Source organism: Triplophysa dalaica, chromosome 21 (assembly GCF_015846415.1).
Source record: "Triplophysa dalaica isolate WHDGS20190420 chromosome 21, ASM1584641v1, whole genome shotgun sequence".
NCBI classification, from domain to species: domain Eukaryota; kingdom Metazoa; phylum Chordata; class Actinopteri; order Cypriniformes; family Nemacheilidae; genus Triplophysa; species Triplophysa dalaica.
In genome coordinates, this window is record NC_079562.1 from 14,039,169 (window position 1) to 14,065,626 (window position 26,458).

The window sequence follows — 26,458 nt, forward strand, 5'->3', positions numbered from 1 at the left end:
GACTTTATGAGAATGTTTATTCAAAGACTCCTCTATCCCCTTGGTCACTGTTTCATTGTTAGTTTACACCATATTCTTTGAGACAAAACTTTGAACGTCAATCAGGCTTTGAAAAGTAAAGAAACGGTTCACCCAAAAATGAAGATTCTTAATTTACCTCAGAATTTAAAATATTGTACAACAGCTACTCATGAGACAATGATGAACCAATGAACCAATGATACTTGAAATGACCATATTTGAATGCTGCCATGTTTAAGTTTAGCTTGGTTTTTTGTTGTCTCACAAACATATTAACTTCAAAAGACATTTACTAACATGCTAGAACCTTCTGCATCACCTTTATTATGGGGTGTGTGGTTTTTGGAGCTTTACCATTTGATAAAATACCATTTTAATGTAAAGTTTTCTACTGAAGAAAGGAACCCATGGGATGGAATGAGGGCTAGTAAATTGTATGAATTGTCATTTTTGGGTGAACTGTACCATTTATTTCTTAAAGGTAACATTAGGGTTATCAATTACATCAAAATTTATTCTCCAGATACAGGACTGTTATAGTTTGATTTCAGGACAAATTGTCATTGCATCATATTGCTTTACCCCTACAAACACTGTAAAATAAAAGCATTACATGGACCTCTGTAATTTGGCCAAACCCAGTTTCTAAATTGTGTAACTAGATGTCTTTAATCAGTGAACAACAGTTGGTATTGTCAAGCACATCACATCTGAAATGTAGATCTGTTTATCATAAGCAGAATTTTCAAAGATTGATGGTGCACCTGTGATGTGATTTTAAGACAGAATGCATCTAAAGAGAGATTAAGATGCTATATTACAGATTAAACGAAATCAATGTAAATACTGCACCTCACCAAATAATTCAAACATTTAAGGGTTGAGCTATAATCAAACCTACAATATTTGTTTGTGTAGCTGGTGGGTTTGGCAATGGGCTTTGGTTGAACGGAAGCCATTTTGAACATTCTACAGCAAAAATTCAGTCTATCTTAAATGGCAAGTCTTTGTCTCAATCCATGAAGCTACTACTCACTTTGAAATACTTAAATCAAAAAATGAGTTTACACCGTCATAATATTATGAAAGCATCCGGTAAGCAGAAATATGTACAACCACTTAATTGTTTTACATACATTTGCTGAACACTGAACAATTACAATGGTTTTAAATTGAAAAATGCGAAGGTGTCGGAAAAAGATGCATGGTTGTCTTCATACTGCCATTTTCAACAAAAAAAACTGTCAAGTTCACATCAAACGTGTACAGTGGGTGAGTATTTAGCATGCTATTTTAAGCAATGACAGGATTATATTTTGCCTTCTGGGAAGCATTAGCCTACAGTTTTAAATTGGTAAATATTTACAACAGTTTTACTAAATAACCAGAATGATTATATAGACATTTTGTGCAGATTTGACATACTGTAACTATATTTACCTGCATTAATAATAAGTGAAGGCAATAGGCTGTTAAAACCTGTCAGTGTGGCAAAAAGGCATGTGCATACATGGTTCTCTTGTGAGAGTACCACAGTCTTTTCCGGTTTGAAGGTGGAACATGGTCATCTGTCCAGAGAATGTCTTGCATATTGTCTTAAATGTAGGGTGCCAACAGAAAACTTTCGTTATGAATCATTTAAATGGCATAAGCAATGGTTAATACAGCTGTACAAAAATATAAAAAAATTGTACATTGCCTGTGGTGTAATTAGGTCCGTGTTCTAGTCACTTCCAATAGTGCATGGGTAACTGTGAGTGTTTTCTCAAATAGGTAAAACTTCAACTACATTGGCAAGCACAGAACTGAGGTAAAGAGAATAACGTCTATTACCACCATTGTCTTTACCCAGCAGTGGCCAAATACACACGAGGCCGGAAATGTGGACATGTCAGGTTTAAGCTTCATGTTTCTCACTTGACTTCACAGGCATTGGTGGTGCTTGACCTTGTGTCTGTGGGGAGCAGGAGACCATAGGACTCGGGATGTAGTTGAAGGGAGTAACCCTGACAGCTTTACTAGGAGAGCTCTGACGGAAATGGCCAACCCCACCACTATGGGTACTTTCCACTGACTGATAAGTAGATGTTGATGCTGTGCTGTAGTTCTTGAGGGATCCATCCGAATCCACATCTTGTAGGTTATTCCCAAAGGCCGTGCTTATTTTTCTGGGGATGGACATCTTTGTGACCTCTGTAATGCAAAGGCCATTTTCAATTGTGGGAGAGGTACTTGAGTTTTTTTTGTTGGCTGAGAAGTCCTCGGTTTGAACAATTGCGTCGCTTGTTTTCCGTGATGCCAGAGTAATTGTTGGAAGCTTTCCTGGTAGGGGTGGTGGCATCTGTTTGGCACCCTCAGGTGAAGGCAACAGAGGCAACGCAGTGGACGGTAGAGTGCTCTTTAATATATTGGAAACATCCTCATCCCGAATCCTTCTCCAGGTCACTTTGTCAGTACTTCGTGATGCAGCTCTATCTGTGTTTCGCAATCCAACTTTTTGCTGCTTCTGACTTATGTTCCTTTCACTCTTAGCTCGTCCACTTGAGTCAGAAGAAGAGGAACGTAGAGAAGAACAACTGGTGACTCGACTTAAGATATTTATACTGGGTGAAGAAGAGTATCTCTTGAAGGTATCATCCCTCTTCGCTATTTGTTTTGTCCCAGGTGTATTCCTTTGCTGTGCCCGGCAAGGACTTTCTGAGCTTGTTCGTCTAGCTGGACGTTTCACGGTGACATTTCTGTCAATGGAGGTAGCTCTTGACAGAGCCGTGCCTTGTCTGAAAACCCCTTGTTCCTGTATTGGTCTTTGTACTTGAGTCACAAGCATTCTTCTTGGACCCTGAACTTCTTCCTTCAGCTCTTGACAACGAGAGGAGCATAGGAAGACCGCTGGAGCCCCTGGACCTGCTCTTCGAGGTGAGGCATGCTGCGATGTAGGAACAGAGCGTGAACAAGAAGCATTGTGTCTTGAGACTTTTGACGATTCCTTGATGAACGTCAGTTGTCTGAGATAGCTATTCCGGTCTGATCCTCCACTGCTTGAATGACTGGACGCCATGCAAACCAAATCCATTCGGTGTGCTGGTAGGATTCTTTTCCCTGACATCTGGGTGTTTTGTCTGCTGATGCCAGAGGGCTGGTTGGTTACTAAAGGTGAAATGTTTCTTGTTTGCTTTGCTTGATTCTGCATGAATGGTATTCTGACAGGGGACTTCTGAGTTTTCTTGTCTATGGGAGATCTGGCTTGATTGGTGTTTGGAATGCTTTCCCTTTTCTCTGGTGGACTGCAGGGTGCAGATGTCAAGTTTTCCTGATGTTGTTTAATCGGTTGTGTTGGAGAAGTTCCTTTTTTCTGAGGACACCTGGAAGGAGTTGAACTCTGAGATGATCCAGATGATGAACTCTTTGGTATCCTGGCAGGAGGTGTTGAACTTCTCTTGGGCAATGACAGCTGTGTCGAGTCAAGTGGATGGCTCAGTCTGTGAAGGCTTCTAGATCTGTGTTGAGCTAGATTTGGATTTTTTGGGGCGTCTGATTTCTGTGTCACTTTTTTGGGTGTTGGTGCTGGTCTTTGATTGAGGGTCATCTCCTTCTTAGGTGTGTATATCACTGTTCTACCCCTGAAGACCATGGGTAAGTTTGGAACTGGTTTTCGAGGGGCAAAATCAAGTGGCTTGTTAGCCTTTTTATCATCTTTAAAAACCTTCTTCTCTTTAGGAGTAAAGCTCGAAGCGGAGATAAAGGACATAACTGATTCAGACTCTGATGATGGTTCCTGGGACTTTGAAGCTTGCAACTTTGTAATGATTGTATTTGCTCCTTCTTGAATTGCTCTCCATTCAACACTGTTAAGGTCAGAGTCTTTGTCTGATTCCATATCATCACTGTCAAAGTCATCTTCTGGGCATATTTGCTCTGTTGCCTTCTGAGGGGCAGTTTTCTGTTTGTGCTTCTTCTCAGCCTTCTTTTTTCTGGCAGCTTGTCTTTTCTTATGCTGAGGCATCGCAGATGTTATGCATTTGAGCAAAAGATCATCCTCTGAGTCAATGCTGACTGAGCTTGGTGAACTGTTCTCTTCAAACTTGTTTTGCTGAGATTTCAAAGGGTACTGAACAGGTTTGCATGTTGTATTATTTCTATTCCTCACCCATGTATGCTGCTTATTTTCATGATGTTCCTCAAAGTCTGCATCACTCAAAGAGCTTAGAGAGGAACTTAAAGAGTAACATGGGGGTGCGTCTTCTAAAACCAGATTTTGCTTAATCCTCTGAAAACCTTTTTGGCGGGACTGGTAACTGTTGGCTTGATCTTGAATATTTGCATTGTGTATCATGTTAGTCCGGCCTGATTCACGCTGTAGTTTTCGTCCAGTTCTATTCATCAGTCCGTTCTGTCTATCCATTTTATTGTTGTAAATGGCCATTTCTGAAGATGCTGGGTGATGCCTAGACTGAAACGCTAAAGTGTTGTCCTGGGGATTCCTCAGAGAGCAGGATTTCTTATTTTGGTACACATCAGTGCCTTGTTTCCTTAAGGGAACATCTAACTGTGGCATGCTTTGCGACAGATTTTGCCCTTGTCGAACTGGTGACTGACTTTGAATTCTTTGTTGGGTCAGTTTTGCTGCCATCTCTTTACTTTGTGTAAGCAATCTTTGAGTGGGAACCATATGTCTGATTGTTTTGTTTAATTGGTTTGGCACTATTTGAGACTGACATGCTAATTTAGTTGGTTTGTGAAAGCGAGAGAACATGCGTAACTCTTCGATTCTTTTGGTTTCTATATCAACAAGCTCCTGTGTCTCTTTGCTTCTTGACCTCCACTCCTTTGTTCCTTTAGTTCTGACCGGATACTGTAGGGTTTCGTCACTTAAAGAAGTGGTGCTTGAAAAATTTATTTGGGTTCCTTCAGCAGAATCAGTGTAGGAGGAATCATCATGATAGAATTCGTTTGCATACATTCCCAATTTTTGTCCAGGACACATTTGGCTGTTTCTATTCTGCAGCACCATATAAACTGGTAGTGGCACAGATTTTCGACCCTCCATGTTGAGAACTTGGTTTGACAATGTGGGCATCATAGTTGGTCTTACCTTCTTAAACCTGGAAGGCATGGCAGAATTGATGCACTCTTTGAGGATTTCAATGTCATCGTCTGAGTTGCATTCACTGTATTGGTCATCCATATCCTCCTCCTTACCAGAATCCTCTGGATCGTTGTCTTGTTGGTTTAGCAAAGGAGTAAGCTTGAGCTCCACGTCTTTCTGGACATAGTGCTCATGCAGAGGCAGAGCACTAAGACTTGAGGCACATGAGAAATTCTCAATTGGTTTTTCCACAGTGAAATAAATCATTGTGTCCAAATCTGGTGGTAGGTTAAACCTTTCCTTAAAGTCAGCGATTTCCATAAACTTGCGTAAGCTGTTTTCCCATTGGCTTCCTACACCTAGTGTCTGTGTCTCTGGCCCACCTGATTCTGCGCAACATGGAGTTTTGCTGCGACTTGGTGGCATTGTTTGACCAGGGCTATCTGGTAGGTCACTGGGGCTAACAGTACCACTAATCATTTCACTGCATGGATCACTCTGAATAGAACTGGCTATTGAGGGGGATTCAAAGCTGCCAAGTGAGCTCACAGAACTACATCGGCTCATTACAAGTGGCGTATCATGAATGTAGTTATCTGAAGAGCTGGATGGTGTCCTGTCCTCAAGAATTATCGGAGATACACCTCTAAAGAACCTCTTTTCATTTTTAATTGTACAAGAGATCTCAACTGGATCAGAGCTGCTGTTATTGGTTGGACATGTTTTCTGATCAGTAACTAACAACTGGCTGTCACTCAAGTCATCAAGTGTCTCATCCTCTTCGTATTTTCTTTCATCATTCACATCTTCCACCTCTATGATTTCTAGAGAGGAGTCACTCTCTAGCTCGTTGTCAGTATGACTCTGCCCATCAAGGGCTCCATCCCCAGAAGACAAAGATGACAGAGAGCTACAGCGTGAGAAGCAAATTGGAGTGTTCTCTACAGAATACTTCTGAGGTGTCTCCAGCTGTCCTATTGTAGGGCTTCTTGCAGCACATATTGGGGACAATTTGCTAATACTTCCACCGGTCATCACTGTTGGAACCCAAGCTTGCCTGCGCATTGCTTGTGCTGCCTGTACGTTAATTGAAGTCTTTACAACACCAAACTTAGCAACACTCTGGATCAGTGGAACATGTTGGTAGGAGGGAGAGAGCTTGACAGTTGGTATACTGGTATCAAAGGACAGCTTGGTTGATACGGTTGCTGGTGTTGCTATAGGTTCTTGACTCTTTTCCGTATCTGTGGAACCTAATTCGCCTAATTCTTTGTTTGTCTCAAAATCTCTCTCAGGGATCTCATTCTGACAAATGATTCTTGACAAATGATTCATGCCACTGTTCATTGGTTCCTCGTGAGCCACCTTCAGGTCAAGTTTATTTGGACGTCTTTGTTCGGTCGCCCTCGCAGGTGTATGAGTCTGGTCCTGACTGCCACAATAGCCATCACTGATGCTACCACTGTTTAGGCTGTCATTGGATAAACTTGAGTTGGCCGTTTTGAGACGCAAGAAGGCCTGTGCTCTACTAAGACGCTCCTTAGGTGAAAAAGCAGTGGTATCAGAGAAATGGCAAGGGGAGCACGAAATGGCTCTTGCCTCATGAAGTTCATCCGGCCCATAATTCCAATCCAAAAAATGATCTTCTGAACTAAGACTGAAACTGTCTTCTGAAGATGTATGCATGGTTATATCTTCTACCAGCTTGTCAATTTTAGCCACAGTGTTTGTGATCTTCTTGGCTAATTTCTCAGCTGCAACCGTCACTTCATCATCAGTTGATTGTGACCTTTTATTGTCAGTTTGAAGGGGCTCAATGTCTTGTTCAGGCTCCCCCTCTCGCTTTCGAGGCTGAGTCTGAAGAAAGTCAGAATTGTTCAAGAATATTGAAAGCATGGAGAAGGTCCCCGTGTCCAGGCTGCTTGTCACATTAGGTGCCTCATCGTCATCAAAACAACCAGAATCTGACGCATAATCCTTCGCTAGGCTCTCAATATGCCGCAGTGGTTTGTTTATACTCTGATGTTTGAAATTTTGTTTCTCTATTGAATCGAATGTCTCTGCCAGGTGCTTGGCATCTAATTCTGCCTCCAGTGCTTTCTGCTTTCTCATGTAGAGAGACGGCATACAGGATCCTGGGGATATAACAGCAGTATCCTTATATTTGAAGGGACGATTTGTGAGGAGGTTTCGCAGAGCTGCAGCACTTCCCATGGCTATCATTTTGTGCTTTGAGTGGATAAGATTGCGCAGCATGCTCACAGCTCCAAGGTCCCACAGTAATTCCTGGTCTTTTGGATTTCGTGCTGATAGGTTCCAGAGGGTTCCACATGCATTGCTTACAATGGTCAGGCTGTGGGATCGCAAGTGCTGTAGCAGAGTCTGAAGACAGTTATGATCCCTGAGGATTTGCCTGAGGATGAAATGGTGTGATGTGATTAGTACTATGAAGGATAACTCTGCTTTTAATGTAATTGCAAATGTAAATGCACGTGATACCTGTAATCATCTCGGGTAGCGATAAGGCTGGACACGTTACGTAGGATACCTCCACCGCTCTCAATAATGGCCAGTGAATTGGTTTGACATCGATAAGTCAACGTGCTAACCAAAAAGCCGAGAGCACCATCAACAGAGCAAATTGCCACCTTATTCTCTGTGCTGTGTGCGGACAGATTCCACAATGCACTCAGGACACTCTTTAAGGTGGATTCCTGTGGCGAAGAACATGCATAATTACTTGTTAAATGTAATGAAAGGTAATTGTCACAATTTGACTAATGAAATAACTATTGAATTAAAACAATCCTGGTACCTTTGTAGCCTGGAGTGCACAGGTCATAAGTCCTGTAACACTGCCAACGTCCCGTAGAGCTCTCTTGCTGTTGATATCAGCACGCCAAGACAAGTTTCTCAAGATACTTGATACCACCTAAAATCAAATCACAGAGATGTTCGGGGGGCAAAGCAATGAATACTGGCTGAAACTTATTTTTCTGGACTATAAGATAATAGCGAAACAATTAAATGCCTTATTGTTCTAAAATTAGTTTTTATACCTGCTGCAACTCCTCATTGTCAGATGCAAGTTGTGCAACTATGGCTTGAAGGCAGGTTTTCTTTGAGCAAAGTGTAGCCTGAAAAGGAAAAAGACAATGTTATGAATATCACAAGAACACAAATACTTAAAAAATGTCTTGGTTATACATCTGCATGTTATTGCATAGCCTATAATAGTGCAATAGAATCGAAACGATAAAACAAACTAATATATGTAAAAAAATATATATAGTTTCATGACTGGTGAAACTATTTCTGTCTAGTAAACACAATAGCTATTGGCAAGTGTAGTAATATTAAGAGAGTGAAGTCTGAACGTTTATGTTTATTAGAAAAGAATATAGACTTTGGAATGTTGTGTTTAGAAATGTACCTTATTTACAACGTCACCATATGTAAGGTTAGTTAGGGCCATTCCAGCGTACCGCCGCAGGGCCATATTGATCGGTTCATTCTGCATACCATATAATTCCTGGTCCAGCTGCATTAGTTCTGCAATGGCTTGCAGGCCCCCTGAAAGATGCACAAACAAGCATTTTCAATGCAAGCGTTGAGTATTACTTCGCTGTGAAAATGTTTATTTACAACTGCAGCACACAGCATTGCTTTCAGTGTAATTACAGACACTATACTTCCTTCCCGTACCTAGTTCATTCATTGCCCTGCGGTATTCCTCCTCAAAAGATAACTTCATTATTACACACAAGGCCTGGCAAATCTGAGGATCCACTGGCTCAGGGATTTCTGTGAAAAGATCACATACTGTCATTATGTTAATGTGTATTGAAATTCATTTATTGTTAAAAACTCAGGATATTATTGACTTCGCCAGGACTCACCTGTTGTATTGGTACCACCAGGTGAGGGGGTTCCCAAATTATTCTCAATCCAGTCCCATCCATTCTCGCAGTGTGATTGGATCTGCTCCAGCACGTGCAGGACCCTCATCTCACGGCGAGCCTGACCTTCATCTGGCTGTGAATACACAATGTTGTGCAGGGCAGCGCTGGCTCTAGAACGGGCTTCTCGACTGTACCCGCCGCCGCCGGCCACCTCGCCGGTGCCCCCCTCGTGTAGTATTTGCACAAGCAGTGGGACGCAGCCAGACTTGCGCATGGCGATGCAGCTCTCCTGTGAGCTTGACATTGCCAGCAGTGTGCGGGACATCTCCTCTCGATCTCTGGAGGCCAGCATAGACAACAGCCAAAACACCATCTCTACCTACAGTACAAACACAATATTACTATGGTATATTAACTGTATACTTTACAAACAACATTCAGGGGTATTTTAAGATATTCTTGTGTTTCCAAGGAATTATTTGAACGGTCAGAAACAAACCAGTGTTAAGGGGGTGAAAATGATATGGATTAAACAGAAACAGTGTTTAAAATGAAGGGTAATGTGCCTGTAGTTATTAAAGGCATAGTTCACTCAAAAATCATTACTCACCCTCCAGTTTAAGATCTGAGTACATTTTTTAGTTTTGTTCCACACAAAAGCATTTGTTTTAAATAATGTGTGAAATAGTTCTGGGGCACCAATGACTACAACAGTAGTTTTCTTTCCTACTATAGTAGTCAATAGAGCCCTGAACTGTTCATGTACAAACATTCCTCCAGACATCTCTTGTATTACAGTTTTAAAGCAACTTGAGGGAGAGAAAATGATGACATAATTTCATTTTTGTGTGAATAATACCTTTAATTTTGCATAAAAAAACAAAAAAATAATTTCCAGCAATACGTTTATATCATGTGCATTATTTACAGCACAGATTTAATTTACAACTTGCTGCCATGTTTGAAACTGAAAACGGATTTCATCTCTAGGAAATTTGGATAATGGTCTTACTTTGCTCCCTGCTTCTCCAGGGGCCTCTAAAGCACCAGCATTTCCAGTATCCATGTCAGGAACAGAAGCTTTTGAGAGGCACTCTGTGCTCTGTGGAGAGAGAAAACATGATTTGTTCATTCGTGCTACTAATAAAATTTGGTTTCTGTGTCAGTTCGGATCTGTGATTATTGCTAGATAGATATTAACTGCATTGCAAGATGCATAGATCATTTGCCATGGAAATCTGGGTATAGCATGTAAGCACCATCTGCATGTGGGGAGTGAATCAGCACCATTGCCAAAGCACTTGATTCATTCTTTCAAGCTCAAGCCCGTCACTATGGTAACTCTTGGCACCAGCTATCCACATTCTGCTGATCTATAGAGCAGTGATCCAATAGAGTGCTGGGAATGATTTCCTCTTCCTTAGTTAAAACTATCAAACAGAAAATCATGACTTACAAAATCAATGGAATAAAGTAAAGAATCTGAAATAATTCTGTGAACTTTTCATTCTGTGAATAGTTGCCCCCAAAACTGTGAAAACTTGTACAGTACAGTACAGTCACAGTATTAAAAGGAGAGAAAAGCTACTTGGTAAGTCTGCTGTTCATAATTCATAATAATGTTAATAACGCATGGACAATAATAATACTACATATTATCCAGGTATAATATGAAGAACACATAAGACAGAACTTGGTGAGAAGGAGACAACTGTTGGTGCGATTATTTGGAAATAGAAAAAAAACAAAATAACTATCAAATGCCCTTGTTCTGAAGCTCCCTATAAGATTTCCTCAATGGAGTAAAGACGATCATGAGAAAGGTTAAAGATCAGCCCAGAGCTATACCATTGGTAGCATGCTATGCCACAATAGATTGAAATCCTGAAGCACCCACAAGGTCCTCCTGCCCAAGAAGACCTGTCTGGCTCATCTGAAGTTTGACAATGAACATCCAAATGATTCAGAAAAGGCTTTGTCGAAAGTGCTGGCACTGTTGTGAGACCAAAATTGACTCCTGTGTTTGTCAGGAGAGAAATGTTGACTATGAATCCAAGAACACCATCCCTACAGAGAAGCACAGTGTTGGAAACATTATGCTTTAGGGCTTTTTATCTCTGCTATGGGTACAGGATGACTTCACCGCATTGAGGGGCTGAGGGACGGGCCAGTGTACCGTAAAATCTTGGACCTCGCCTTGACTACATCACTGAAGATAGGTGGTGGATGTGCCTATAAAATGACAAAGACCCAAAACATATTGCCAAGACAACCGATGAGTGGCTTAAGGAGAAGCATACTAAATGTCCTAACCAGTCTCTAGACCGTAGTCTTATAGAAAATCTGTGAAGGAGACTAAAACTCCAATGTGCTGAGCGACAGCCAAGAAACCTTAAAGATTGACATGCAATTGACTGATATTGACTGAAATGCAAATAAATTTATAACCTTTATGTAAAAAAAAAAAATATATATTCTGTCTCTATCAGTTCAAATAAACCCACCATAAAAATTAGAGACCCTTCATTTCTTCGTAAGCAGGCAGACTTACAAAATCAGCAGGGGATCGAATACTTAATTCCCTCACTGTATAAGCATTTGTTGCTATTACTTATATATTTGAGCTGTGGGGGTACCTGAGATAAAAGCAAAGAAGCAGAATATAAGATCTAAAAAAATGTAGAGCCTAATAAACACACAAAATAATATGATTTAAAATATATAGTATGTACAGTAGGTCTCATAGTTATCAAAAAACGCATACAAATCAAATCTTTCATTGTGTCTTGTTTTTTTAAACTGTAGGCAAGTTTTCTCAGGAGTTTACTGTCAGTCTGGTGATGTGTCTGAGCAGACAGAGGAACTGTACTGCACTGGGAATCCTTTTAGTCCCAAAGGCTTTACTTTAAAATGACAGCCCCACATTTGCCAAGCATCCCAGATACTGAGCACCCAATAGGAGACGATGAGCAGTGGGCCTGTCCCCTGTTTTCTGCATAGCAACATTCAGTGCCAGTCTGTGCTTTAAGACAGTGCCAGGTGAGACCGAGAGGTACAGCTGTGCAAAGAAAAGCCTAGAAGACTGTAACACCTTCTTAACGGGTCAGTCAACAATGTTCTTCGTGTTTTGGTGCTGCTCCTCGCAACTGCAAATCTTTTTTAAGAGTTCTTTATATATTCTTTATATATTCTTTATATATTTTAAGAGTCTCTATATAATTTAACATATAGAGGAATAGGATACAGTATCTTCCAAAAATCTTGTCTATAGCATATTGATACAGTATAACCAATTAACTGAGAAAAAGTAAATAATAAATCAATGGGGTAACAATTCTTCTCTCATAATATATGGGACTGTAAACTATAATAACTACTATTTAGTTGCATTAATAATTTATTTTATTATTTATATTTACATATATTTTTTTTTATTTCTGATGTTATTATTAACTACTTACTATTACATTGTAGCATGTTTTTTAATTTTAAGATATTTTAATGTATAGACAGATTATAATAAACAAACTGATAATTTGTCAAGAGGATTTTTTTCTTTTAAACATAATTCTTTCTTTTGAAGAACACATTTAAAATATGTAATTATTAAATATAAAAATATATATTTAATAATTACATCTTATAATTATCTATAATTACACGTATAATTACATATAATTACAATGGAGTGGACTCACCTGAGTCTCTGTTATAGCGCTCTTCTCCTGTGGACCGCGTGAGCTTTGGACCTCCTGCATTTCTTTCTCCAGCTGCTCCAACCGAGCAACACGGATCTAAATGCAGATTCACATGTAGTGATTATTGAACGATTATTGAGGCACAATAAGCCCTGAAGTTTGGTTTCCGCGTGATGTGCTGATTACATGTGACCCTTAAACTGGATTTATAGCTAGTTCTTTGTTGATGAAAATGTAATGCTAAATCTGTAACCTGCTCTTACTTGTGTTCTCTGAACCATCTCATCGCTGGTGCCGAAACGTTCCTCCATAACAGAACGCAGTTGCTGGGCTTCAAACTCCAGCTGCTGACGAATAAAATCCACCTGCATGGAAAACTGATGAACAGAAAAATGTTCACAGAGTGTTTTTTTCTGCACGCCTTATCATTCTTTTAACATTTTAAGCAAATCTAAACCTCTTGAGATGTCATAAGTCCCAAAGCCCCAGAGCAACATAATGGTAGTGGTAAAGTTGCCGTTAAAGGAATAATTCATGTTGTTTTAAATCCACATACAGGTCCAGTTCAGCAGGAGGTTGAAAAAGTGATGAAAACTTTTAATTTTTGACAGCTATTGATCATGATGGCATCAGCTTATCAGCTTAGTCCCATCATTTAACCAGAATTACAGTGAATTTACCGTATCAAGCCGGGGCAGTTCAGCCAGTTTCTGAGACAAACTCTGGAGCTGTGAGTAATACCACCGCTGTTCATTCTCTTCTTTTTCTGTTTCACTTAGCAACATGGACCTACAACACAGATAGACATACTCCTTGAACCCCAAATTTGTAATACTCAATTAAGGTTTCACAACAATTTTCCAGAATCATATCTTGTTCAAGAGAAATTACTTATTTGCTGTTGCATGAAAACAAAATGGGAATTTTATTTCCTCAACACTGAGTTTTTACATCATTAATAAAATCGGGGTTCTGTGGCTTTTATTGTGTCTGCTAGCTTTGAAAATATGTATCTACATAAAAAGTTAATCTTCTAAAATATAATACTATCATATATATTTACACAAATATAGTATTTTAGGATCAGAAAGAACTTTATTGCCAATTGTGTTTACGTAAACAAGGAATTTTCTTTAGTATTTGAAGCATCCAGTGCAAACTTGTATTAAAATATAAAGAACTTTTAAATATAAAGAGAAAATTGGACAGGAAAAAAATATTTTGTAATTATGCATATAAATATACTGTATATACAAATGTATAGATGCTTTGTACCATTTTTAGCTTTCCTTACTCCTCCTGGGTATTTAATATAACATAAAAATGAATGAATATTTGTTTGACTAATTGTGAACTTTTGTTGAATATTGTTTTCCTAAATTCTTCAAAATATCGTATTTTGTGTTCAACAGAACAAAAAAATGTGTTATTTTTTTTCCTACTATGGTAGTGGATGATGTCCCAGAACTGAAAATTGCTAGGATTCTTCCAAATATCTTTGAGTTTATTTGGAACAAAGAAATGTATACAGGTTTGAATCAACCTGAGGGTGAGTAAACGATGTTAGATTTTTTCATTTCTAGATCTATCCCTTTAATACAGGAAATAAATACTGAAGATAAAACTGCTCATCTAGTCAAGTCATAGATTTTTTAAGGAAACAATGACACTTAACTAAACAAACAGTGTTAATCTCACCTTTCTTTACACAGTTCCTCCAAATGCTGGGCAGTGACACGGCCTTCTGGTCCCTGATAAGGAAGCGTGAGGTGTATGGCCGTACCCTCTCCAGATGCAGATGAGGACTGGCGGGACGACGGACAGATGGGGCTCCGGGATCTGCCTAGGCTGAGTCTCTCCTCCCCTTCCCCTACCTGACCCGCCATCATCTCTGGAAACTCACGCAGGTTGTGAGGCTGGTACTTGAGCTCATAGTAGTTGGTCAAGTCCATATGCAGCTCTAAAACAATTAACAGGTCCACATCGAACATTTAATAACCAAATAACAATATTTATATTTATACAGACACTTTTGACATGAGCATGCCGCTTTTAAATAAATAAAGAATATTACCTCATTCATTTAACAACTGCATCAGTAAATAACATTAAAATAATTAAGATTGTAGATATTAATAAATGCAAAATAAATAGTTATGACTGTGTGAAGAAGTGGGTACCTTTGAGCTGGTCCAGCACATCACTTCTGCCCGATGAGGCGAGAGTTCCTGCCTCCTGCTCCAATTTACTCTGCAGCTGCCTTAGAACATCCTACAACAAACAAAAACACAGAGAGGCGGCTGTCAGCGATTGCCAGTGGAGTCCATTTTAGCACAAATAACCAGGAGAAAAGGATAACAGCATCTTCTGATGACCTCATCTTTATAATGCTTTCATCTGCTCTGATGCAGTCAGTGATTTTCAGGCTTTAGTGAGGATTACACACAGCATCTGGACATGCGGGCCACAGTGAAATCATTGGATATCACCGCTGGTCTGGAATGAGTTTTTGATACTTTTGTTTTTAAATAGGTTTTATGTCTCCAAGCACAGTCGTATTGACAAAACAGGGATGAATCTGAACCCGATTCACCCCATTACCAGCAAAACTTCTGTGCAATGTGAGTTTCTACCTTGTTTTCAATGGATATCTAGTATTTGTTTGGGATTTAATTGAGTATTATTTAAGTAAAAGTATTAGATTTTAATGTATTTAAGTATTAAAATGGAAAATGACTTGTATTTATGAAAAGTAGCGAAGTGAAAGTACAGACACTTAAAAAAAATGATAATAATAATAAGAATAACTTTATTATATATAGCGCCTTTAAAAGCAGCACGTCAAAGCGCTTAACATTAGTAAAATCAGATAAAAATAAAAAGAGAAAAATGCAATTTCACTAAACAAATTATACAAAGCAAATATAAACAAGGCACTCACATATCTCACATAAAAGCTACCCTAAAAACGAAGTTTTAAGAGAGGAATTACAAATATTAAGAGATTCTGCATTTCTTATCTCAGAGAAATAAAAATTCAATAGTTTTGGGGCCAGAGAAGAAATAGACCTATCACCCATAGATTTTAAGTGAGTTGCCGGGACCAATAAAATACCAGCTCCATTAGAACGATAACAATTTAATGTGGAAAAAAAGACAAAAAATACTTAAGAACTGTTCACCTCTATCTTTATGGCAATCAATTGATTGAAATAAATCTATTCATTAAATTAAACTAAACTAAATATACCAATTCATGCATCTAATTGATTAAATTACCATAAACCAAATGTTTTAATTAAAAGTCTTACTAATAAACACAATTTAAAAACATTACATTACATAACCCTTGGAAAAATGAATAGCAATACCTCCTTACTGTACATTTTGTTACATTGTGTTCATTAGCTTTCATGGGACTCAGTGGTCAGAGCATGGCGCTAGCAATGCCAAGGTCATGCGCTCGATCCCAGGGGATTACACATACTCAGATACAATGTATAGTATAATACAATGTTAGTCGCTTTGGATAAAGCGTCTGCAAGATGCATAAATGTAAATTATATCAAGTTGCATCATATTCATTACATGTTGCATGTCATGTTTTTTTGTCATTTCATAATACTTAATCACTATACAGTAATATGTTAAACTGACAGCCCTATTATAATGCAGAATATGATAGGAATTGGACACACACACTTTCCTGGAACTCACAAACTGAAGCATTATAAAGCTCGTATGACATCAAACATCTGCAACTTAAGACTCAGGGTCAATAATGATAGAATAACCTCCATTAACCTCCTGTTCAACTGTAAGCAATAACAAGGACTGGAATGAGCAACAGTGAATTTAAAATGCACTCAGGCATCATTCAGCTCAGGGATGCTGGACATTTACCATAAGAGTCTCAACCCCAGACATTTTGTAGAAAGTGGGTCATGACTAAGGCAAGATTACGCAGCACACTGCTCAACATGCCTGGCAGTATATACATCATATATATGAGCAAAATTGACTAAAACATTAACAAACACTGAACAGATTCAATTTCTCAGTGATTAAATGAAGTAAGTAAAGTTCTACTAAAAGCAAACTGACAGCAAAATCAAAACTTTAATTTTCGGTTTAATAATACAGTAATCAAAGCTTCACTCACCTTCATGTCTGAGGTTTCATTCTCCAGCTTGGACAGGTGATGTGAGTTGTCCTTAAGCTCACGTCGCAGGTGAGAGTTCTCCTGACGGAGATCCTCCACCTGACGCACCAGCTGGTCATAGGAGGCCGTCGGGAAAGACATCATCACACGATGGGATCCCTGAGAAGGTCAGAGAGCAGAGGTCAGAGTTCAGTTTAATGTCTGCAGGAATGAAATTTAGAGGGGTGGTGTGTACATAACACTGTACAGTCAACAGATCACAGTAAATCACAACACGAGTGCCCAAAAGACCCCTGCTGGAAAAACTGCGTAAAGTGGTCATGCTGGGTTTTGAAACATGACATCTGTTTATTCAGTGCTTGTAGAAACGTTTTCACCCTTAGACACACACACAGCTGTAGGTCATAAATATTTATAAAATACCAGCAAATCAGAGAAAAATTCACTAACATACAATATGTGGGACATTTTTTTATATAAACATGATTTTATCATAGTTTTCATCTCATAATTTTTTATTTTTAGTACATTTTATAGTAAACATATGTTAAGTATTTTTGTGGCTGTATTGATTAACATTTTTTAATAATGCCGGGAATCTTTCTATAACCATCTTTGTAGAGCGGTCAAAAACACATATTTCTGCTGCCCTTCTATCTCCATATAATTCTTTTTTTTTTTGCCATTATTATTAGTCATCTTTCATGTTTGTCACTGTATTTAAATAATAAAAAGTATTAAAAAGTGCTTCCCAGCTTTGACAACACAGTATTTAATCAAGTACATTGTTTTTTTCTTTTCCTGAAAAACAACATATTTGGACATCCGAGGTTTTGGAATGCATCTAATATGAATTATGTTAAACCCTTTAAGATGGTTGAAGATGAATCTTTTAGAATATATCGACCAAATTAAAAATAGAGAAAAAAACAATTTCAGCTCTCGCAGCATACAGTAGGAGGTTTATTTCATCACACCCAAACACTGGAGGTCTACTGTATAAATACCGTACATACATAGGCGTAATTTGGACAGGTGGGACATGCCCCCACCACTTTTTGCAAGAGGTAAAGAAATGCTTGCTGAAGGTGTGTATTGCTTAGGGGCATTAACATCTAAAAGTTGTGGAAAACACAGGATGCTCCGCTTTCCCACCATCTCCCATTGCTCACACTCGTATGTAATGTTTGTGGAAGACAGAGAGCCCACAACGAATGTTTCATCAATTACATTTGGCTAAACATGAATGCACTTCTTAGCTATTCAGAATAGTTAGTAAACAAGAGAAAGCTCAGCTCAACCCTGAAAGGCAAGTAAGCAACGGATCCAGGGATACTTAACTAAATCATGTTACAGTATAAAACATTACTCATATACCATCTATGCTATATACAGAATTTAAAGGGACGATTTGACCTGATAATCGCAAAGCCATATCAGGTAAGTAGACACAAAACAAACCTTTAAGCTTGTGAATGAACAGGTCCAAAAAAAACAGGATCAAGCCATCTGTATGAGCAGAGCCTCAGTGTGTGTGAAATGACAGGTTTGCATTATTCACGGCTGTTAATTCTCTGTGACTGGTGCCAGCAGCTCCTCTATTGACCATCCCCCACATTAAAGTCCAAACCACAAGCACATCAAACCTTTTTTATCCCCCCACTCGCTCACTCACTCGTTTCCATTCTCCTCTTCTGTCTCTGTCTTTCCTCGTCTCTCCAATGATACCCATGCACATATCCCTCAAGACAGCATTTGGTATCTATCTACAACACGGAGCAAAGTTCATGTCTACATTGGTTTCTGTGAACTGTTCTCTTTCAACAAAGCTGGGGGTTTAAGGCGATAGCCAGTACCTTGACACCTGTACAGTGATATAAACCTCAGCCTGCCGCTTAGAATATCAGCTAAGGTGAATGATACAAAGACACAGCCAAACACATCTAAGGATAGTTCACCCAAAAAAATAAATTCTGTCATCATTTAATCACCCTCTTCAAATTCCAAACCTGTATGACTTTTTTATCTACGGAGCACAAAAGAAGATATTTTGAAGAATGTTAAGGCCTCCATTGACTTCCATTGTTTGGACACAAAACCACTGAGACATTTCTCAAAATAGCTTCTTTTGTGTTCTACAGAAAAAATAGTCCTGTGCAGCGTTTTAATGACCAGAGGATGAAAAATTATTCCAGAATTTTTGTGGTAAACACACATAGTCCATAACATGCTAATGTACTAAAAGCACCCCGACACAGCTTTACAGAAACTAAAACCCCCAAATCCATTTTGACCTTATCGAAGACCAACATTATCCACAAAGCTTGATACACGATAACAACCACACCCGAACAAAATCGGGTAGCTCTATGTGACCGTTTTTAATAGATTTAATCTATTAAAATAAATACATTCTGTTGGATCATTGTCTCAATGGAGATTCCAGCACAGATAAGGAAATCCCAAGGCATTCACAACAATCACGACAATCCTCTAATTTTCTAAATTAAGTCTCTGTAATTCTCTTCTAACAGCCCTCTATTAGTCAAATAAAGATTTACTCACAACCAGGCCGTTGTGTTCTCCAGGCAGAACAGATCCCCGTCTCAGCCGGTGTTAAACTACATTAACACATCCAACACACAACCAGACCTCTCTGGAGGACCACACGCCTTTCTGCTCCATTGAAGTCCATCTGAGGACAGGCTGCATTATGTAAAGATCCTGCACGACCCCAGAATCAATCCATTAAAATTCAGACGTACAGATCAATGCAGAAAACCAATTTTCCGGGAAATCAGAGGCCAGAGAGACGCCCTGTGGAGGTGCATATGTGCTTTGATGTGCTTTGATAACATTTCGACTACTGTTGTTTATGAGGACATGTCAGTTCACTCAGTTGAAGAAAATGTATTATTTTGGACAGCATCTACCAGAGTCGTTTGAAAAACAGAGTTGCGACACACTTTGACCTGGTCACGTGGTTCATATAGCGCTCAAAAATTGTGCTGGACAGCAGGACAGACAACAGCAACTATATTTGCATAAATTTTACTGAATATATCAGCACATTTTGTACACTGAATATGACATTGACTACATTTATAGCAACATTTGTCTGGGAAGTAATATGAATATAAGATCTATGAATACAAGATATGTCCGCCAAATTGTTAAAATGTATAAACATGCCGTTATTTCACCAATAATCTGTACATCAAACGCATTTGCGAGACATTGAAATGAACGGCTTCCGTGCAGTGTTTGGAACGACTGGTCACTCCATAACACAAGTTAGTTCTGCATTTTTTTGTACCAACAGACGTCTATGCGAGTGTCGTAACTCTGTTTTTCAACGGCCCATCTACCAATTAACTGTACCCCAAAAAGAAAAATAGATGAAAACATACTGAATAAAATCTAAAATGCAAACTAATTTATGTGAAAGATGTGAAAGAGATAGAAAATATCATTATCTTAGCATTAAATGATTAAAAGTCAGGTCACCAGGACTGAAACCAAAATATATGTTTTTATGTGTAAGATAAAGGGGGGGGGGGGTGAAATCTTTAGGGAAGAGAGACGTTTGATGATGAAGCAAGCGTGCCCATCCACAGGGATTCAAGCGCAGCTGGTTTATCTTTTTCATCTGGCTAGTTTTGTTCCACATCTAATAGGCCGAATACATGACCAGTTGGCCACCATGCAGAGACATTATACGATTCAGAATTTTAATTGGCTCCTGGAGATGTTTCAATAACCATTACATTAATGGTGCCGGAAAGAAAACTGCAATCCTCCTTTTTCGTGTTTTGATGCTGCGTTTTATGTGCTGCGGTGAATGCTGGGTAATCTGTTCAAAGATCTGTCCCTAGAGGACAATAATTGAGAGAGCGTTAGTGAACTGCCAATGCGCTGCAGCGGTTCTAGACGGTTACCATGGTAACACCCTATCCCTGTTCTGCTTCGGGAGGGAAAGCGCTAAAAATCCCAGCATCTGAATTTGGGCGGTGACTGGAAATGAAGTGATACCCAATATACACTATGTGTCCCCATTTGATCTAACGCTGTGGTTTACAGCGGTACAGAACACCTCCTCTGGGTCACATAGCAAACTGAGCCGTTCCGATGTGTTGTTTATTGTAGGATAGAGGACGGATACACGCAGAGGGCAGATGTCTCAGAATAAGCATGCACAGATTCAAAATTTATTTATATGTATTGTCTGAATTGTTTTAGTGCCTGATTCACTTAAAAGAAAAACAGATTCGTTGCTGAACCCAATATACTCAATATACACCCCGCAGTCAGTGTTAGATACAGACTCTAGTGACTCATGCAGCAGCAAAACTACTGATCACAGCGAGAAACGTTCAATAAATGATTCATATAGTTAGAAAACATGAACAACTACATGCACAACGGTTGGACAACCTTCGAACCCTGATGCATGATCTGACTCATAACGTAAGTAATAAAATCTCTAAATACAGTAATGAAGAACAACTGGGACAAACTGGTGTGCATTAGTCATGAAGAAGAGAGCGTTGGTAGCACTGGTTTTACACTGTATATAAAGACTTCATGTTAGTGTAAGATTAATGATATAAATTCACTTTAGACACTCTAACAAAACCTGACACTGCCTAAAACAGCACATCTTAAAGGGACAGTTCACCCAAGAATAAAAACTCTGTCATCATTTATTTACCCTCACGTTTCACATCCGGTTTATGAAGAAGATAATTTGAGAAATGTCTTTGTAGTTTTGTGTCCATACTATGGAAGTCACTGCTTATCAATGTTCTTCAAAAATCTTATTTTGTGCTTTGTAGAAGAAAGTCATTCTAGTTTGAAATGACATAAAAACTAAATAATTGTTATTTGGGGTAAATAGTCCCAAGCAGAACCTAATACACTGTAGCTCACACAGCTAAGCCCAGGTCGACACAACAACAAAGAAACACAGCCTTACAACTGTAAGAAATAAATGGTTCGGTCAATATCACTCATTGATTTGTGGAAAATAATTTAAAAATGTATCCGGACAGAATGATTGGTGTCATGGATTTTGCAGATTGTTTTTACTAGATGTGCTGCAGTAGACGCTGAACCTTTTGTGTGAGATGCCTGTGACTCTACACTGCCCTAATGTCCTCCCCATTTGTGATATACCTAAAGCCTGAGGCACTTCAGTCATGCACACAAAACAGCAATTACAACAGCAAAATACAATACAGAACAATATAATACATAATTACAGTATAAAGTGCATAATCCGTAACCAAGTAAAAAATAAATATACTATTTGAAATACAATGTATTACAATATACTTAAAGAGATAGTTTACCAAAATTGTAAAATCTGTCATCATTTACTAGCCTTTAAGGTGTTCCAAAACTGTATAAAATGTGTGGTTTTGTTGAACATAAAAGAAGATATTTTAAGGAATGTGGGAAACTAAACAGTTCAGGGGAACTATTGACTACCATAGTATTTTTTGTTCTGTACCATGGAACTCCATAGTTCCCCAGAATTGTTCGCTTACAAGCATTCTTCCTCATATCTGTCCTGTTGTTTAAAAGAACCACACATATAAAGTTTTAGAACAAACTGAGGGGCAAGTTAATGGAATTAACATTTTTGGGTGAACTATCGCTTTAAATATTAAATATTTGACCGTGCTACAGTAGAACTATTGAATGTTTATACACTTTAAATATCTTGCATTTAAAGATGGATATTATTAAAAAATCATAGAATTCTTATCAAAAGTGACATTAAAACACATTTAGTAGAACTCCAAATAACTATAATGTTATAAACTAAAAAAAATGTGTTTCAAAATGTTGCCATATAAGAACCTTTTGGTTCTATAAAGAACCTTTAACATCTGAAGAACCTTTCTGTTTCACAAAAGGTTATTTTTTGCGAAAAAAGATTCTTTAGATAATAAAATGTAAGAAAGAGATGGTTCTTTAAAGAACCTTTGACTGAATGGTTCTTTGTGGAAAACAAAATGGTTCTTCTATGGCATCGCTGTGAAGAACCTTTTAAGCAACTTTATTTTAAGAGTGTGATTCAAAATGTCGGTAAATGCGTCAATACATTTAAACTATACTGTATGTACAAAGAAATGTATTTTAAATGTATTGCTTTTTTGCTACGGTACTTTTAAATTCTATTCATTAAACATTAGTCAAAAATCACAGTTTTAATAAATGCATGATTGTCCAATCAGCTCATGTACAAATGCAACGCAGAATCCAAATGCAAAGTGTCACAATACCTAAGACAGATCATATATAATAATATACAATTATTTACTGAACCCCATCATGAGCTGGAGGCTCGAATTGATTTATTTCTTTTGAGAAATCAATAAATATTTCCACCAGGCTTATGTGAAGGAAGCTCTTGCGATACACTGTATTAAAGCAGGCCACTGGCAGCAGGATTGAGAACAAAGAAGATGGAGGATGCCTCCCCTCCTCCCCCCTTCACATCTATATCCCAACAACCGTTCACTACTAGACCGTCTGGTTACCAAGGAAACAGCACCTGCAAATGAAAGTAGGCCTAAGAATTCCAGATCTCAGCCAGGCAGGTCATGTGTTTGGTTAAGAGACGGCATTAACAGCTTTACAGTAGTACTGTATATCGTGAACCGTTTGTATAAAATGGTTGCCAGAGAATTCAACTGTGAGCCAAGCAGGGAAGAGTGGATAAGTGACTTTTTCAATGCATTTAAATAAATGATGTGCCCTGCTTCATAATCTAGGAGTGATTTGATAAAGATTATTTTATGAACCCACTGTTGAGCTGTTTTTCTAAAGCAAAGAAAAACAGAATAAAATGGAGATACATGTTTTTACTGTCGCAGTCAAATTTATTTGGACATTTTAACCACACACCACAATATATGGATGCCATTGTACAACAAATAAACACAATTTTTATTGGTTATTAATATATATGTTGTTTAAAAGATGTACATAATTTAATGGAAAATGTTCATAGTAACTACACCTGCGATTACTGTTCATGTTCATTTTGCACATGCACTAAAAATGATTTTAGAGCAAGCTGGTTAAAAATATGGCCTCGGAAGTACAAAATGGTCCAGCGTCTTTTGATTTTTAAGGGCAGCAGCTAGTCTCTCGGTTCTAGGTATGCACAGAATTTCTCGTATGTACCCGTATGTAGATGACCCTAGTATGTACCGCAGTCTTGATATAGATCCACCAATCATGACTAGCTGTCAAAATGTGTGACTGAAATATTCAGATGACCATAGGCCCGATAGTGAAAATGACTCATGGAATTTTTACAACATCTAATGTTTTCTAAAGGTAAAGCACAGATGCAGCAACCTTCATTATGCTTGCCAATAACCTTTGTTTGATAAAACAGCAGTTCCAGTATATAAGACTGAAGGGTCTCAGATGTGCATGTACAGATCAATATTTTTTAACGATCGGGTTTGAATGAAACAAACTAATCTACACATGACAATTTTCAAGCCCTAAACTGAGTTCTCAGATGTTTTTCAGCATACACTCTTAAAAATAAAGGTGCTAAAAAGGTTCTTTAAAGCGATGCCACTGAAGAACCATTTTTGGTTTCACAAAGAATGAAGAAAGAAAGGTTTTTTAAAGAACCATCTCTGTCATACCTTCTTGTTATCTGAAGAACCTTTTTTCACCACAAAGAACGTTTTGTGAAACAAAAAGGTTCTGCGAATGTTAAAGGTTCTTTATGGATCCATTTAGACAAAAAAAATATTCTATGGCATCGTGAGAAGAACATTTTTCAGAGTGTATGTAATCTCTCACTTTTTAATCTTGCTGACCACAACATGACTCAACCTTCAATAAGCTTAACTGGGATGTCATGCATATTATGATTTCGAGGAAAACAGGCTAATATTACGCATCAGTACAACACAGACTATTTGATTAAATGTAAAGAACAGAAGGAAAAGAACATTGCTTCCAATATTTTCCCCTGAGTCACAGTTTTAACACTCGAACCAGGCTGGGTAAGCTGGCTCAATTGGGGGGGGCAATTACATATTCTTGTTGGGCAGATATCTATTTAAATTAATTGTATGCAACATTTTACTGTGATTAAATTGACAGATCATTGTGCAATAGATACTACCAATATGTTAAAAAGTATTTAATAATACATTTTTAATTACTTTAATTGTCAGTTGAATATTATTGGAGGGATAAAATCTTGACCCCCTAGCAAACCCAGCCCTGCCCTGAACAGAACAAAACCTATATCAGTTTCTGGATAGCATTTGCAGTTTGCAATGTTCAAACAATGACAATACAAATGTATTAATCTGACCCACAAGTAGATCATGGAAATTCTAAACATGAAATGTTCCTTCTGAAGTAAGGACTTTAAATCGCTCCTTTTTCTAGATCAACAAAACATTTATTATAATCTTTCTAAACAATTCTTAGCAAGACTTATATAATTGGTTTTAGAGAGAGAGAGAGCACCACCATCTTGTGTCTGAGTATTCAGTCTGAATTCACTATCGTAAAAACACTCACTATCTATAACACTCTATACAAAACATTACATATGCAGTCTTTTTGGGGACCAACGTAACATACGTCTCTACTGTGTCTGGGTTAATACTGGTTGAAATCTCAGTTACTAATTTATCACAAGGAAATTTTGTGTATATTTCCAAAGTAGATGAACTTTAAGCTTTGGGCATTATGTCACTTTTTGCCCCAGGTCTTCCTTTTTTTATTGTGTAATGAAGAGCATCCATTTCTGTCTAAACCAAAGATTATAAATGAGGTATTGCATGTCAATGACGTGCAATATCACCTGCAACTGTAATAAGCATCATCACATTTTCTTTCTGCTCATGCAAAACACAGAGGCCGAAACGCATTCACAAAAGAGCATACAAAACCCATTGCTTGATTATCCGGCATTAAAGGCATTCAATTCCTAAAATCGGCTTCTTTAAAATAGTTTGAACCTTATATCATAATCTAAAAAACGAAATGACTATCACATTTCTTAACACCAAATCGCATTACGCTCAGAATCATCCAATAGATAAGTTGCCTTTGATGTTTTATTGTTGACCTTGGCACTAATATTTTGAATACCCACACGGAACAGAACGAAAAATAACCCTAAAACAGCCATTTGTCGCAGTCATGAGAACCTAATCTTATTTGGCCTCGATAAAGGATAACATTGGTGGGAATGGGCGAGCGCGAGCAGCCATCTCTCGCTCATAAATATTCTCATCAGGACCATCTGACTCACGGTACCAATGTATGTTGACCGTAACATTTCAACGCATAAAACATCAGCACACACGCATGTTAGGTGATAATAGGTCGTGCATGATTTAACATATAGGCTAATAGATTAAAGATGATCGGATCTTACCTCATTTTCGTGCAGCGTTGGTGGTATTTACTGGGCGTGGAGTCGCTGCTGTCTTTCTCTACGAGGACGATGCCTTGCGTTCAATGATGCTACGCGCGCTCTGATGTCACGCAACGCAATGCTTTCTCTCTCCCTCTCCCACACACATGCAGA

General features: G+C 38.3%; 1 protein-coding gene across 2 annotated transcripts; it reads right to left on the minus strand.

The window, feature by feature from the left end:
- Positions 1–26,354, minus strand: apc2 (APC regulator of WNT signaling pathway 2). Of its 2 annotated transcripts, none has more exons than XM_056734612.1 (15): positions 26,306–26,354; positions 16,870–17,028; positions 14,888–14,978; positions 14,406–14,667; positions 13,388–13,496; positions 12,971–13,084; positions 12,708–12,803; positions 10,022–10,111; positions 9,007–9,388; positions 8,813–8,911; positions 8,541–8,680; positions 8,167–8,244; positions 7,923–8,039; positions 7,607–7,821; positions 1–7,520 (listed from the first exon to the last, which is right to left on the minus strand). In XM_056734612.1, the coding sequence occupies exons 2-15, from the start codon at positions 17,011–17,013 to the stop codon at positions 1,919–1,921; spliced, it is 7,539 nt and encodes a 2,512-aa protein (XP_056590590.1). In that variant the 5' UTR covers positions 17,014–17,028; positions 26,306–26,354; the 3' UTR covers positions 1–1,918. The 2 variants fall into 2 exon arrangements, with proteins under 2 accessions (XP_056590590.1, XP_056590589.1); XM_056734611.1 differs by having other exon boundaries at positions 8,813–8,929.
- Between the last annotated feature and the right edge of the window lie 104 nt (positions 26,355–26,458).

What these genes read in the sequence shown, in the direction of transcription:
- apc2 (XM_056734611.1), bottom strand. Translation starts at nt 17,013, where the DNA reads ATGATGTCTTTCCCGACGGCCTCCTATGACCAGCTGGTGCGTCAGGTG. An exon ending in GAGGAACTGTGTAAAGAAAG is followed by an intron (nt 13,497 to 14,405) that starts GTGAGATTAACA and finishes TCTGTGTTGTAG; the next exon opens with GTCCATGTTGCTAAGTGAAA. An exon ending in GTGCACTCCAGGCTACAAAG is followed by an intron (nt 7,822 to 7,922) that starts GTACCAGGATTG and finishes TCTTCGCCACAG; the next exon opens with GAATCCACCTTAAAGAGTGT.